General features: G+C 66.8%; 2 protein-coding genes and 1 long non-coding RNA gene across 3 annotated transcripts; 1 reads left to right on the top strand and 2 right to left on the bottom strand.

Moving 5' to 3' along the window:
* The first annotated feature begins 336 nt into the window (after positions 1–336).
* Positions 337–8,887, top strand: AAAS (aladin WD repeat nucleoporin). Its single transcript, XM_076360335.1, has 17 exons — positions 337–388; positions 1,052–1,187; positions 1,503–1,630; positions 2,103–2,158; positions 2,359–2,450; positions 2,823–2,869; positions 3,442–3,540; positions 4,397–4,540; positions 4,721–4,841; positions 5,122–5,246; positions 5,486–5,546; positions 5,743–5,833; positions 6,430–6,523; positions 6,676–6,743; positions 7,778–7,859; positions 8,202–8,286; positions 8,549–8,887. Exons 2-17 carry the CDS (start codon positions 1,065–1,067, stop codon positions 8,693–8,695), a joined length of 1,563 nt encoding a protein of 520 aa, XP_076216450.1. The 5' UTR covers positions 337–388; positions 1,052–1,064; the 3' UTR covers positions 8,696–8,887.
* Positions 5,909–10,284, bottom strand: LOC143171394 (uncharacterized). The gene is made up of 3 exons (XR_012997186.1): positions 9,789–10,284; positions 7,677–9,051; positions 5,909–6,303 (listed from the first exon to the last, which is right to left on the bottom strand). It is a non-coding gene; the product is annotated as an uncharacterized LOC143171394 (long non-coding RNA).
* A 215-nt stretch (positions 10,285–10,499) lies between these two features.
* Positions 10,500–13,748, bottom strand: LOC143171370 (MYG1 exonuclease-like). The gene is made up of 7 exons (XM_076360311.1): positions 13,554–13,748; positions 12,823–12,935; positions 12,572–12,731; positions 12,199–12,348; positions 11,978–12,100; positions 11,144–11,325; positions 10,500–11,039 (listed from the first exon to the last, which is right to left on the bottom strand). The coding sequence occupies exons 1-7, from the start codon at positions 13,746–13,748 to the stop codon at positions 10,850–10,852; spliced, it is 1,113 nt and encodes a 370-aa protein (XP_076216426.1). The 3' UTR covers positions 10,500–10,849.
* Between the last annotated feature and the right edge of the window lie 563 nt (positions 13,749–14,311).

The following is a 14,311-nucleotide window of genomic DNA, read 5'->3' as shown; positions in this document are numbered from 1 at the left end:
GCGGGGGGGCGCACCGCCTCTCTTAAAGGGGCAATGCGTCCCCCAAAAGTGGCCCCTCCAATTTATCACCCCCCCGTTACAGCGGGGGAGCCCCGAATTCACCGGAGGTGGGGGGGGGGGGGGAGGAGGTCGGTGCGGAAGGCAGGACAAGTCACGCAGTCAACCGCAGAGGTAGAGCCGGGGGGGGGGGGGGGGGGGGTGCCGCCCCGCCTCGCCGCCCCGCCTCGCCGCCCCGCCTCGCCGCCCCCGCGCTGCGCGAACCGGAGCCGCGGCCCCTTTAATTCCCCCCCACACCCCCGCCGCCGCCGCCGCCAGGGGGCGCGCGCGAAAGGCGGCCGCTGAGGGGATTGGCCCTCGCCGGGACCCGTCCGCGCGAGGCGGGAAAAGGGTGAGGGGCGACATGGCGGCCCCTGAGGGGAGCTGCGGGGCCGGGGGGGAACCGGGGGCCGCGGCGGGGCGGCGGCAGCGGGCCGGGGGGGGAGCTGGACTGGAGGCGGGGGGGGGGGGGGGGGCGCTGGGTGTGTGAGGGGCCGGGGAGGCTTCGGGCCGGGGGGGGCCTCGGGCTGGAGCGAGCGCACCCCGGGGGCGGAGGATGTGGAGGGTGAACGGGGGGGGGGGGGGGGGTGTGGGTCCCCCCATACCCGGCTCCCGTGGGTGCCCAGCTCCCGTGGGTGCCCGTGTCCCCCCATATCCGACTCCCGTGGGTGCCCAGCTCCCGTGGGTGCCCGTGTCCCCCCCATACCCGGCTCCCGTGGGTGCCCAGCTCCCGTGGGTGCCCGTGTCCCCCCCATACCCGGCTCCCGTGGGTGCCCAGGTCCCGTGGGTGCCCGTGTCCCCCCATACCCGGCTCCCGTGGGTGCCCGCGTCCCCTGCTCTGTACCTGGGTCCCGTGGGTGCCCAGGTCCCGTGGGTGCCCGTCCCCCAGCGTCACCCCCCCGCTCCTCCCAGGCCTCGCTGGGCAGGGGCCTACCTGGGGGCGGGGGTCTCGGCGGGGCGGGGGGGGGGGGGGATGTGCTGCATCTCTCAGCCCCTCAGCGCGTTTGGCCCCCAGGACCAGCGGCGGGATGTGCTCCTTAGCGCTGTTCCCGCCCCCGCCGCCCCCCGGGGACATCACCCTCTACGAGTTCAATAACGCCTTGGTCTGCGGTCGCCTCTACGAGCAGCTCCCGCTCGCCTTCCAGAGCCAGGTGAGCCCTTCCAGGCTTGGGGTAACACATTTCCTCCCCCCCCAGCCAAGCTGTGACTGGAGCTCCAGCCCCTTCTGCTGGGGGTGTCTCCTCCTTGCCTCCCCCCCCCCCGAGGTTACCCTCAGCAGTGAAGGCGACAGGCTCACGCCTCGGGTGTTTCTTCATCCCTTCACCCCATCTTTGTGCCCCTCCTTTTCTCACATCGCTATTTGCTTTCTGCGATGGCCGGGGGGGGGGGGGGCCTTCCCCAGCTGCCCCCCCCCCCCCGCCCCGAGCTCGACCGCTTTGTTCACCACACGGTGTCTGTGCCCGCAGCTGGCAGACCTGCCCGTCCTCAGCCTGCCCAAGGAAACCCTCAAGGCTCACAGCCGGCTGGAGCACAGCACCCGGCCGGCCTTCATCCACCACCGCGAGTCCCTCTGGAAGAGGTGCCTCAGTGCCTGGTGAGTGCACACCCCCCCCCCCCAAAACAGCCAGGCCCACGGGAGGCAAAGCCAGGAGCTGCCCGTGCACTTAATATCTACGCTCAAACCCCCTTCCCCCGTACCTGTCCTGCAGCCTCTTCGCCCAGGAGCACGGCAGAGGCTTCGCTGCCCCGTCAGCTCTCACCCACGAGCGTCGGGAGGGCACAGCCCTGCTCCCAGACCTTCCCGGTGCCGTGCAACACCCCAGTCTGAGCTTCCTGGGAGAGTTTGGGGGGGGGGTCATAATACAGCTGAGAGCAGGTCCAGCAGTCGCTGGTGACTGGGGTTAAGTGCCCCAGCTGAGGGGAGAGCTGGTTTTGGAGGCCTCCGGGGGTGGGTGGGGGGTTCTCAGCAGGTGAGGGGGATTTTGAGGGGATGGGGGAGAGAGGTGGCTGGGCTTCGTGTCGCCAACGCACCAGGCGAGGGAGGCTGACCGAGCTTTCCGCTGCAGGCGGGACATGGGGCTGTGCGGGGTGCTGAAAGAGATCGCCGGCGCCGAGGAGGAGGGTGAGTCTGGGCTGCTCGCGGAGGACCTGGAGATCTCCCGGGTCTCTCTCTGGATCTCGCTTTCATCCTTCCGTTCCCTTCATCCCCTCTTCCATCGTGCCCGTCCCTGCCTGTCGCAGCCGCCTGCGTTTCCTCTGCCCGTCGGGCCTCTCGTCGAAGACCACGGAAGCGGCGACGGTCGGTCCTTTTTCTCTCCGCAGGGCTGCAGTGGGTGAAGACGGGCTCGAGCTACACGCTGGCCGTGTGCCACTGGCTCTCCTCGCTGCACGGCTCCTTGTTCCCCCACCTCTCGGTGAGTCTTTTCGGGACTTAACCCTCGTGCTCGGGAAGGCAGGGACGATGCGGCATGTCCTGCGATGCCGACCCTGCGCTGGGGGGGGGCTGGTTTGGATGGCGGGTGGGTGCTTCCCAGCTGAAAACACAGCGAAATATTCCTCCTGATGGTGCCCAGCTACAAACGCTGCGGGTTTCCTTCGCCAAAGGGAGGAGAATGGGTGCTGGAAAGGCATTAGGACAGCAAAGTCCTGCAAGAGGGACCGAAATCGAGGTGGGGGGAGAGGGAAGGGGGGGGTATGGATACTGGCGGGGTCCTCGCTGCTGTACCAGAGGCAGCGCCCGCTCTCGCGTGTGCTGCCAGCTCAGCGTTAACTCTTCTCCCCTGAAGCTAACCAGCGAAGACATGATCGCAGCATTCTCCCAGGCAGTGGACTGGTGAGTCCTGCGCGTTGCGGAACCGCCGTGCCTGGGTGCCTGCGAAAGCGGCTCGTGGAGCCGAGTGAAAGGGGTGGGGACACAAGGACAGGGTCACCTCATTTTTTTTTACGTGCTCAGCCTCCCCATCGGACAGATGTTAGGGCAAATTATTTCCCCCTTGCCTCTGGCTGCCCCCAGTTTGTGTACGACGGCGAGAGGCAAAGCATGCCCCGATGCACCGCACGTGGGGGAAAGTAGCATTAAACTAGATCAGGGCTTGGAAAATTCCTTCAAATACCGACCCTAGACTGTTTGTTAACCGGCCCCTCGGCAGAGCCCTGCGAATAATTGCCAGGAACGGGGAATTTATCAGAGGAAATGGTCCCGTTCAGCAGCGAAAAGGAAGTTTTATTTCACTGGTGGTTCTGGGAACTGCCTTTGTCGGCCTTGGGGGGGGGGGGGGGTCATGCTGGGTGGTCATGCCCGATGCCCGAGAGCCCATCGCCGCTGCCTTGAGCCCGAAACGCCGGTGCAGCGGCTGGCGTGCTTCACCCTGCCCTATCCCTCCTTCCCTCCCTCCCTCCCTCCAGGGCCGGCTGCACCGTCCGGGCCTTTGCCTGGCATCCCCACACCAGCAAGTTTGCCGTGGCTCTTCTGGATGACTCCATTCGGGTCTACAACTCCAACAGGTGAGGGCTGGGCTGCTCCTCGGGCGCCGCTGGCCACGTCCCTGGAGATGCTGCTCCTTGGGGGGTGTGTGTGTGCGTGTGCCTCCGCGGACCCCCTGCTCCCCGTTTCGCCCTCTCGCATCCACCAAGGATTCCCCCGGCGTCTCTGCCCTGCGCTGCCTCCGTGTTCGCTCGGGCTTTGCTCTCGCCGGCGCCGTCTGTCCCCAGAACTCCTTGCTGTGTAGCAGGAGCTTTGCGAAGGACATCTCCGAAAATCTCTGGCCTTACTTAAGCTTTGGGTTTTTTTTTTTCTTTCCCTCCCTGCTCCTGGGGGCAGCTTGGGCAGGCGCAGGCTGCGGCGGCACACGGCCTGGCTGCCATCGCAGACAGAGCAGCCCCTCGGGCATCGCTGAGTCTCCTTTCTCCTCCAGGTCTCCCTGCTCCCCCAGGGCATGTAAAGCCCTCCTCAGGAAAAGACTCTGCCGGCTGGTCCTGCAGCCCTCCCCGCGCCTCCCCGCTGAGGCATTCTCCCCCAGCTGGGATTTCAAGCCAGCAAGTGCCATCTCCCACCCCGGGGCCGGGCCGCGGGCAGCACGGGGCACGGCGCTTAATCGCACGAGGTGTGCTCTGGCTTGCTGCACGGCGCCGGTGTCACCTGGCTGGGATCTCTTCCGCGTCCCTGTCCGTCCGTCGTCCCCCCCCAGGGAAGCAGGTCACAGTGGGGCACATCCCCCCCTCCCACTCTACGCTTTTAGGCCCCCACCGTGGTCAGAGCTGGAGAGAGGACACTGGGAGACGGTCCACGGCCCTCCCTGGGCGGTGTGAGGACTCCGATCCTCCGTTTTCCCTCTCGTCACGCTTCCCTCCTCTCCGGCAGCGCCACCATCCCCTCGCTGAAGCATCGCCTGCAGAGGAACGTGGCCGCCATGGCCTGGAAGCCGCTCTGCGCCTCCATCCTCGCTGTCGCTTGCCAGAGCTGCGTCCTGGTGTGGCACCTGGATCCCACCTCCCTCTCCACAAGGTGACAGCCCCGCGCGTCTCCCCACCCTGCCGTGGGCTGTTGCGAGCCCGTTTGGGTTGGCTTTGGGTTAATTCCAGGCAGGTGCCTGTCTTGCCAGCGGACACAACCCCGGCCTTCGGTGGCAGGCGGGCCAGCCCTTCCCGCGATCGACCGCGGCAGTTTCTCTCTCCTTCCCTCCAGACCGTCATCCGGCTGCGCTCAGGTGCTGTCCTACCCCGGGCACAGCCCCGTCACCAGCCTGGCGTGGGCTCCCAGCGGGGAGCTGCTGCTCTCGGCATCACCGGTCGACACGGCCATGTTGGTGAGTAAGAGGCTGTACCTCCCGGGGTGCTGCGTTTGGGATACCGGAACCGTGAAGGCACCGCGGGGGGTCACCAAGGTACGGTTCGGCTGCGGGACTGCTGGGGACAGGCAGCATTTCCTCGGAGGATGGATTAGGCAGCTCCTGAATCTGAACTAGATCTGAAAGCATCAGACTGTATTCCCTAAGCCACGCAAAAACTTGCCCAAAGCTACGCTAACTGCCCGGTCGGCGTTCAGGTCCTGGGGTCGTTATCCTCCTCGTTGTCCCCCTCCTCCAGGTATGGGACGTGTCCACCGAAAACTGCGTCCAGCTGCAGTGGTTTGGGGGCGGCGGGGTCACTTACTTGGCTTGGTCACCCGACGGCAGCAAGGTCCTGGCGGCCACTCCCTCCGCGGTGTTCAGGTGAGCTCCCTGCCTGCGAGATGTTTTCTTTCAGCCCTTTTCGTTTGCTCCAAAACCAAGCAGATGGGGATTCTTTGTGTCCGAATTGCTCCCGTTCCTACTGCGTCCGGTGTGTGTGTGTGTGTGGGGGGAAACGGGTGGGTAATCGAGTACGACGTCTTGGGCTCCTCCTGGAGCAGCAGAATTGGGGCAGTTCCCAGGAATTTATCCCGCTCGCTTCAGCCTGTCTCTCTTTCCAGAGTGTGGGAGGCTCAGATGTGGACGTGTGAGCGGTGGCCCACTATCAAAGGACGCTGCCAGGTAGGACAGGGGCATTTCCCACCCACGCGGGGCAGACGTTGCCTCTAAGGCCCTCGGGTGCACGTACGGTGTTTTAGTAAAACTCCCCCCCCCCCCCCCCCCCCGCCCCGTTTCCAGCTGGCTCCAAAACATCCCTTGCAAGCTGTCAGCTCCCCGGCCTGGGTAGCGGGCGTTAACGTGGCTCTGTGTCCCGCAGACGGGGTGCTGGAGCCCTGACGGCAGCCGACTGCTCTTCACGGTGCTGGGGGAGTCCGTCATCTACTCCTTGTCCTTCTCGGAGTACAGAGGTGAGTCTGCCCGAGCCGGTCGCCGAGGCGAAGCTTTCCAAGAGCCAGCGGCTGGGTCCCCAAGCGATCCTCTCGTTTTTGGTTGTGGCTGGGTTTGGCCAGACGGGCTTTTTGCTCATTAGCTGCGTTTCCCAGGCCGCTGGGTGCGAAAGGACGCAGGCAAAGCCGGGAGACGCAGGGGGAAGGGTGTCTCGCGGGTCTCTCAAAGCACAGAATCTCTCGGATTGAGGTTGTTTTTTTTTTTTCCCCCCTGCCTCACGTTGCTTCTCGCTCGCAGTTACGATCTTACAGTCACAAACGGTTTGCAGGGAAACTTTTACAGGGGGTCAAATGCCCAGCTCACGTGGCTTTTTTTTTTTTCCATGGAGGCAGCTGGTCCTCGTGTTTGTCGAGGGGAAACCTCCCCCGTCCTCCGTCCCAGACATAGGCAGATGCTGCTGGGACAGCAGCACGTTTGCTCCACGGCTGCCCTGAGAAACAGAGAGAAATTCTGTATCACTTTGGAGAGAAAAGTGTGATTTAGGGCAGTGAGACGACCCAGGCAGTAATTTGAGCAGGAGACCAGAAGTGAGCGGGCTCTTGGGGCTTTGTTTCAGGTGAGATGCAAGGGCAAGTAGGAGGCTCGAAAACAGCTTCTATCGTGGCAGATCTGTCCGAGACCACCTTCGAGACGCTCTACGGGGAGGAGAGGTGGGTCTGGCTGCGCTTGTTGCCCTAACGTGACGCTTGGGAGGCAGAGGGGATCCGTGCCCCCCCCCCCCCCCCTCGGCAGCAGCCCCCCGGCGCTGGGGACGTTGGCTGGGAGGGGGAGGGGATCTCACTGCTGCTCGTGCCGGTTTCAGGATCGGAGGAGAAGTCCACTCCATGGTGTGGGACCCCACCGGCGAAAGACTCGCGGTGATCATCAGAGGTGAGCGCTGCCTCCACCCCTGCCTGCCCCAGTGCCGGCCTTTGCCTGAAAATCCCCGTTCCAGCAGGCAGAAGGGGCGCAAACCCCGCTGAGGTGAGGAGTCGGGTCGAAAAGGCAGCACCCACCCTCCATCCTTCCTGACCCTGACTCCGTTCCTCCGTATCCTTCGGAGAGGGATGCGTCCCGAATTCCCTCCCCGCTCCCAGTCGGATGAATCACCTCTCCCAACCCCCCCTGCGAGGTCTCCTGTGTTCCCACAGTGCCCGCATTACGCCTGGAGCCCGACTGGGCCTCTTGGCTCCGTTTCTAGGAGCAGCCCCTGGGATAATCGAGCCATTCAGGCTCTCCTGGACGGGCCCCGCTCCGAGACAAAGCAGACCTTTGAGGGAGCACCGAAACACGGTGCTGGGGATGCTGCTGCTTCGGGCTCCCTCCCTGCCCGCCACCGGCGGGGAGACAGCTGAAGCTGCTGGGCCCAAACCTGTTTGTTTGTTTGGTTTTTTTGCCGTGCTTAAAGCTGGGTGGGGAAAGAAACCGGGTGGGGAGAAAACCTGAGGGAACCGGGACTCCCTAGCACCCCCTGTCCTCTGCACCTCCAGGTAGGTCCTGCGAGGATCTGGGTGCAGAAACTGTGATAGGATGGAAAAATAACCTTCACGTCGGAGAGATGGGGGCCCCCACGTCACACCTTAAAGGCTGGGGTGTTTCCAAAGGAGTCGCCTCATCTGTTGCCCAAAATCCTTCTCGGCCAAACCTACCTACCCGAGACCTCGGAGCCAGCTTTAAATCACTGAAGGGTCTTTGAAAGCCCCGTCCCGGGATCCTGCGCGCCTTGGTGCGAGGAAAACGCGGTCCGTAGCCAGCTTTCCCCCACCTCGGTGGCCACCCGCCCCGGTCTCCGCGGTGCCCAGCCGCTCCCCGCAAAAACCTGACCTCCGTTTCCCCAGTCCAGCGTCGAGGGGCCCGTCTGCGCGCCTGTGCCATCCCCTGGGAGAAGGGCAAGTCTCACTGCTCCTTCTCTCTCCCGCCTGCAGGGCATGCCGACGCTCCCGGGAGCCAGACGGTCATCGCTGTGTTTCGCACCCGCAACAGCCCCGTGTTCGAGCTCCTGCCGTGGTGCGTAGCGGCGGATTTTGGGTTGGTTTGGGGTTGGTTGAATACCAGCAATCCCCCAGGGCATGGTGGGGAAGAGCAGACCCACCTCGGAGCAGAGAGACGCTGCCGTCCTGCGCTCCTGCTTCGGGCAGCGTCGCCGTTTTACCCCAGAATTGGTTGCGTTTTGGCCGTATTGTCCGTTATCCGCCTCAAAACCCTTATGCTTCGGGTTGCCCTTGCCCGGTGCATCCCGGCAGGGCCCCAACACCTCCGCTTAACCGCAAGCTACGCCGAAAGCGCTGCGTTTTGCCAGTCCCCCGGCGGTCGTGCTCCAACTGCGGCTTTTCCTTTCCCCCCCTTCAGCGGTTTCCTGCGAGGCGAGCGTGGCGCGCAGCCCCAGCTCATCACCTTCCACCCCTGCTTTAAGAAAGGCGCCCTCCTGACCGTGGTGAGTGCGGTCCCCAGTTTCGGCTGCAGTTTTCGGGGCTCCCCGTCGCTGTCCCCGAGGGAGATCAATCCGGTGGCTGAAGCTGGGGGGTGTGTGTGTGTGGAAAAACCTCCCCCCAGTGTCCCCGCAGGGAGGAGAGGGTGGGGAAGGTGTCCTTGCTGGGATGATGGAGGGGGGGGACACAAGAGGGTGACGCTTGGACGCTCATCCCCTGCCGTGTCCTGTGCTCATCTGCCTCCTCACGTCCTCTTTCCCCCTCCAGTGCTGGTCCACGGGGAAGATCAGCCACGTCCCCTTTTTCTTCGTGAGCGCCCACGTCCCCTGCGCCAGCCCCAGCCGCAGCCCCGTCACGGTCATGGCCATGGCCAGCGCCAGCGTGCGGGAGCAGCCCCTCTTCTCGGAGCTGTGACAACACCCGGGTCCTCAACGGCGTCTTCCTGAAGAGCCGGCGCCGGGACGCTCCCTCCGCAGCCTCCATCCTCCTCCTCCTCCTCCTCCTGGGACACGCGGCGTGGCCTCAGGTGCCTTTAATACCTCCTCGGGGTCTCGCAGCTCGCGGGGCCGGTGCTGTACAGATTAAAGCTGGTTCTTTCTCCCCGCCGCCCCTCGCCTTCCCTGCGCTTCACTCTTTCCTCGCCCCGGGGGGGCTGAAAGTTTTTTTTTTTGGGGGGGGGGGGGGCGAGTTCTCGAAGCCCCGTGGATCTGGGTGTGTTTCTGGGGTTCCAGTGCTGCTTTTTTTGATGTCAAAAATAGCTCGGGATGAACCTGCAAGAGAACATCCATTCCCTGTGCCGTAATTAAAAGAGATTTAAGGCACCTACCGCAATGTTGGTGTGCTGCAGCTGCAGCACCGGCGGGCGTGAGCCCTCTGCAGCTTTGTTTTGGGGTTAAAGAGCTGCTGCCCCAAGGGGAAAGGTGAGGGCTGAGGGCTCCTCGGCCGTGAGCGCAGCCTCCAGGCTTTGCCTCGAGGGTGGGAAGAACCACCCAAAGCGAACCAAAAACTTCTGTGGGTCCATAAAACCCAGAATTTGGCCCTTTTGGGGCTGCGGCCAGGCAGTGAAGGGTGCTGGGAGGCCCTGCTCCAGCCCTGGGTGCTCGTGCTGGCCCGCATGAGCCCGGCTAGCGCCGAAGCGGTTGTGGGGAGCAGATGGGCCACCCCCCTGCCCAGAGTAGGGATTAATGGTGAGGCTGGGATTAAAGCCTGGGATTACACGTCGTTAATCCCCGGGATTATGTTGTAATCGCTCTGCTAAAGCCCGGGGCACAGAAATGATGGGGAGAGCATGGGGTCCCCGCTCCCCCCCACACCCTCGGCTCTGCGAACACCCCCAGGACCCCCAAAATCCTTCCCAAAGCCAAACCCCAAGACGGGGCAGGGAAAACCCCGTGCAGGGGCAAGGACGGCAGCAGCCAGCCCCTCCGTGGGGCTGCGCGGGGAGCGGAGCCAAGCCCGGAGGGGGTTGGCACGAGGATACGGGGTGCAAACCAACGGGGGTACGAACCCGCTCCAGCCGCTGGGGCAGGTCTGGGGCTGCTTCACCCCCTCGGGGCTCCCCAGTTTGCTGCTGGTGATGGCTCGTGCCTACGGGACCTCAGAGAACGGTGCTGGGTGTCTCTTCTTCCTCCTCCTCCTCCTCCTCCTCCTCCTCCTCCTCCTCAGGGCTGGGTGGTTCGCAGGGCAGCGCCCGCAGGTACTTGAGGTGCAACCGGGTCTCGGCTCAGCTCCTCCGGACGTATCGGCCCACGTAGACGAGGACGGCTCCGAGCCACCCGCACCGCCACATCCGGCACCCGCCCGCCCCCCACCAGGGTCTCGTTGCGGCCGCTGGCGGGGGGCAGCACCGGGGGGGGGGCCCCCCCCAGGCACCGGCAGCCCCAGGGGGAGCTGGGCAGCGCCAGCAGAAGCAGCCAGACCGCCCGCATCGCCCTGCGACAGGAGGCTGGAAGCGAAGGGGGGGGAGGTTCTGTGCCTGTCGTGTGTCCCCCCCCTCCCTCGTACTGCCGGATGCGTGGTTTCGTGCCGGGGGGAGGTGGGGGCAGCAGGACCCCAGCGGGGGGGGGGGGGGGGGGGGGGGGGCGATACCTACATCTGCACCCCAATTCACAGCCCCTTACAACCCCGTACGGCTACGCGCAGCCCTGTTCCCCCCCCCACCCTGCACCCCAAGGACACCCTGACACCCCCCCCCAGCCCCCACTGCCTGAGCAGCGAATGCACTGGGAACGCACTGGTTTTTACTGGTGTTGGGGAACCCGTCGGCAGCAGATACGTTATCGGGAACGGGGGGACAAGCTTGGGAGAAATGGATCCAAAAAGTCTCTCGGTTTGGGCTCTGACTGGGTTTGCGCCAGTCCAACACTGGGACTGGGAGCAGTGACACCCCCGGGGGGAGCCTGGCCCCCCCCCCCCCCCAGCCGGACAGACAGCTCCCTTATAGTGTCCCGCTGCGATCCCGTTACACGCGCCGAGCGAGGACGGTCTCAGCCATCCCCAGCAGCAGTCCCTGGAACCCCCCACGCTGGGTAAGGGGTCCCTTTTGGGGTGACCGTGACGGGAGGGGGCTCAGCCGTTCTGCGTTGTTCCCCCCCCCTGCCGCTGCGCCAGCGTCCGCCGGGCCATCTCCAAGGCCCCCTCCCGCGTACGGTTGCCTCCGATGAAGCCGTTGGCGTGTACGAAGACGCAGCCGGGGATGCCAGCGAGCTGGGACAGCGCCTCGTCCCGGACGCCTCGCCAGGGCTCGGGGAGGGGGAGGCTGTGGGGAGGGGGGGGGAAGAGGGAGAGGCGGTGGGTGAAAACCTGCCCCTGGGGGGGGGACAGGGGGGGGGGGCGGAAACGCGGCGAGGGGACGGGTCTCACCGGCTCTGGAAGGTGCGCGGCCCCGCCGGGACGCTCTGCACCCGCCACTGCCCGCCGCAGTCGGGGAAAAGCACCAGCTGGAGGGGGTCGGGCAGCGCCAGCTCCTGCTCCAGGCTGAAGACGTGCTCCTTCCAGGGGCAGCCGCCCCGCGGCAGCTCCAGCACCGCCCCGCTCGCGTCCACCTGGGCGGCGGCGGCGGCGGCGAGGGGGGGACACGACGACAAACGACACGCTGGGCACACGGGGGTCCTGCCCCCGCAGCCCCCGCACCGCCCCGTGCCTCAGTTTCGCACACCCCCCCCCCGCCACCCACGTACATCTGCCGAGCCTGCGCAGGGAGCTCTGGGGGTGCGTGAGCGGGCGGGGGAAGATCGGGGTGCACAAGGGGGGTGTGGGGGAGCACGGGAAGGCGGGCGATCGTGCACGGTGATGTGGGGGTGCACGGGGAGGGGCGCGCATGAGGACATTAGGGTGCAGGTGGGCGACGTGCAGGGATATGGGGCGTGGGGTACGCGGCCATGCGTGGGGATACGGGCGCGTACAGATATATAGGGCACAGGAGGGGGTGCACAGCCGCGTGTAGGGGTATAGGGGAGCAGAAGTGGGGGTGCCCGGGGGTATAGGGGCACAGGAGGGGGGGCACGGCCAGCTGTAAGGACATAGGTGCACAGGAGGGGGTGCGCGGCCATGAGTAGGGATACGGGGTGCAAGGGGCACCCTGGGCCATGCAGGGAGGTTTGTATCGAGGGGACCTGGCCTCCCCTCACCCCAATGCCGCCCACCCCCCCCCCAAACTTTCAGATACCCCCCCCCCAGAACCGGCACGGTGGGTACCTCAAAGCGTCGCCGGATGGCCTCCTCCACCAGCGCCCGCGCGGGCAGCCAGGCGTGGTGGTAGTAGTCGAGCCGGTCCATGAACTCGCCCCCGACCAGCTCCATCGCCCGCTTGAAGCCCGCCTGGGGACGCAGAGGAGGGTCAGCGGTGGCCCCGAGCCGGGTGGCCCCAAACGGGGGTGGCCCCATGCTGCCCCCCCCTCCCCGTTCCCCGTCCCCACCTCGGTGTCCTGGTGGGGGTCGTTCCAGCGGGGGTTCAGGTGGTGCACGCGGGCGCTGAGGGTGGTGGTGAGGGCGTAGCGGGGCTCCCCCTCCGCCTGCGCGATGCCGTTGTCGATGGCATCGATCTCCTCCACAAAATTCTCATACAGCTGGGGACAGAGCGGGGGACATGGGGGGTCAGCCCGGCTGGGAGCCCAGCTGCGCACCAGTAGCCGGAACAAACCGGTCCCTTCTTTTATGGGGTCCCCCTCCCCAGAGCGCTCTTTTACGGGGTGACCCCCACCCAAGGAGAAGCCCTGGAGAAAGCTGGGTGGCGCTGGCGGGGTTAGAGCCCACCCCCCCCACCCCGACCCTCCCCGGTTCCCCCGGTACCTTATCGTAGAGCGCCGTCACAACGGGGCCGTCCTCCGGCTGCCCCAGGAGCCCCGCGAGGATTTGGGAGCCGAAGTGGCAGTAGACCAACCCGGCGCTGCTCAGTTTCGTGGTCCAGGGCTTGTCGGGCCGGAGACTCCGCATGGACTGCGTGAAGGACCTGCGGGGCCGCCGGGTCAGCCCCGAGGGACCCCCGGCATCCAGGGGACCCCGGCGTCCGACGTGGGGGGGGGGGTGGGGGGTGTCCTCACCGTTGGTGATGGTCATAGCGGTGTCGCTCGGGGTCGTACTCACCCCCTACGTCCACCACCACGTCGCACTGGGCCAGGCGCTGGGGGTCCCGTGTCCGCACCACCTTCGCGTCCTGCCGGAGGGGTGGAGTGAGGCTGGGGAGCCCAGGGTGGTCCCCAAGAGCGACCGGGGACCCCCTGAGAGCTGCCCCTGGTGAGACCAGGGACCTCGAGGAGGGACCGAGAACTTAAGGGCGACGCCCAGGTGGGACTGGGGACCCGAAGGGTGGCCCCTGGGTGGGACCAGGGACCCCCAAGTGAGTCTGGGGACCCGAAGGGGGGCCCCCAGGTGCGACTGGGGACCTAAGGGTGGCCCCTGGGTGGGACCAGGGACCCCCAAGTGAGTCTGGGGACCCGAAGGGGGGCCCCCAGGTGCGACTGGGGACCTAAGGGTGGCCCCTGGGTGGGACCAGGGACCCCCAAGTGAGTCTGGGGACCCGAAGGGGGGCCCCCAGGTGCGACCGGGAACCCCGAGACATGCCCCCAGGTAACGGGGGATCCCGAAGGGGGACTGGGCACCTAAAGGGTGGCCCCGAGGAGGGACCCGGGGCTCGAGGGCGGGCAGGGGTCGGGGCGTTGCACGGTGTCCCTGTCCCGTTGCAGGGGTCCCGGGAGGGAGCCGGCCCGGTTGCAGGGGGGCCCGAGCAGGCCGCAATCCCGATCCCGCCGCACGGTGCCCCCGGGGCCGTTACCCGGTAGCGGGGCAGGAGGCGCAGGAGGTAGCACGCCAGCACCTCGTCGCAGTGGAAGGTGCCGTCGTGGGTGCCGATGCGCAGGGCGGGCTCGGGCCGCGGCCGCTTGGGCCCGGTGCCGGCCCCGCTCCCGGTGCCCACGGCCGCGGCCATGAGGCGGAGGGCGCGCGGGGCGCTTCGCATCGCACTGCGCATGCGCGGCCCCCCCTCCCCGCGCCTCCACGGTGCCGCGCACGCGCAGCACCGCCTTCCCGCCGCTGCTGTACGGCGCATGCGCCAACCTCTCCAGAAGCACCTGCCCGCGTTCAGTCTGCACATGCGCCAGCCCCGCCCCACCCCTCCCCGCCGCTCTGCGCATGCGTTGGCACCGCCCAGCCCTCGCCCCTCTGCACTGCGCATGCGTCAGCCGCGCCCTGCTTCCGTGACCCCGCCCCGCACCTTCGCCGGCCCCGCCCAGTCCGCGCCCTTCTGCTCTGCGCATGCGCCATCTCACCCTGGTCCCCGCCCTTCCGCCGCCCGCATGCGCCAGCTCACGCCTCTCGGCACACGCCTCAGCGTCATTACGCACGCGCCGGCCCGCCCCTCCCGACCCCACCCGGCCAGGGCTGCGCATGCGCCTGCGTGGAGCCGTGGGGGGGGCGGAGCTAAGGCGGGGCTGCCCGGAGAGAGCGCCCCCGTCCGGGCGAGACGGGGGACAGGCGGGCGCCGGGGACGGACGGACGGACGGACACGGAGGGGGGGACACGGACACCCCCCCC

Source organism: Aptenodytes patagonicus, chromosome 27 (assembly GCF_965638725.1).
Source record: "Aptenodytes patagonicus chromosome 27, bAptPat1.pri.cur, whole genome shotgun sequence".
Lineage (NCBI taxonomy): Eukaryota > Metazoa > Chordata > Aves > Sphenisciformes > Spheniscidae > Aptenodytes > Aptenodytes patagonicus.
The sequence above is the reverse complement of the archived record's forward strand: the minus strand, read 5'-3'. Positions and strand labels throughout refer to the sequence as shown.

Excerpts from the sequence above, each read along its gene's own strand:
- AAAS (XM_076360335.1), top strand. The coding sequence starts at position 1,065 with ATGTGCTCCTTAGCGCTGTTCCCGCCCCCGCCGCCCCCCGGGGACATC. Across the intron at positions 1,188-1,502 it reads CGCTCGCCTTCCAGAGCCAG|CTGGCAGACCTGCCCGTCCT; the intron begins GTGAGCCCTTCC and ends CTGTGCCCGCAG. Across the intron at positions 4,842-5,121 it reads CGGTCGACACGGCCATGTTG|GTATGGGACGTGTCCACCGA; the intron begins GTGAGTAAGAGG and ends CCCCTCCTCCAG.
- LOC143171370 (XM_076360311.1), bottom strand. The coding sequence starts at position 13,748 with ATGCGCAGTGCGATGCGAAGCGCCCCGCGCGCCCTCCGCCTCATGGCC. Across the intron at positions 12,349-12,571 it reads TGACGGCGCTCTACGATAAG|CTGTATGAGAATTTTGTGGA; the intron begins GTACCGGGGGAA and ends CTCTGTCCCCAG. Across the intron at positions 11,040-11,143 it reads CCGCGCACCTTCCAGAGCCG|CCTCCCCCTCCCCGAGCCCT; the intron begins GTGAGACCCGTC and ends CCCTCCCCACAG.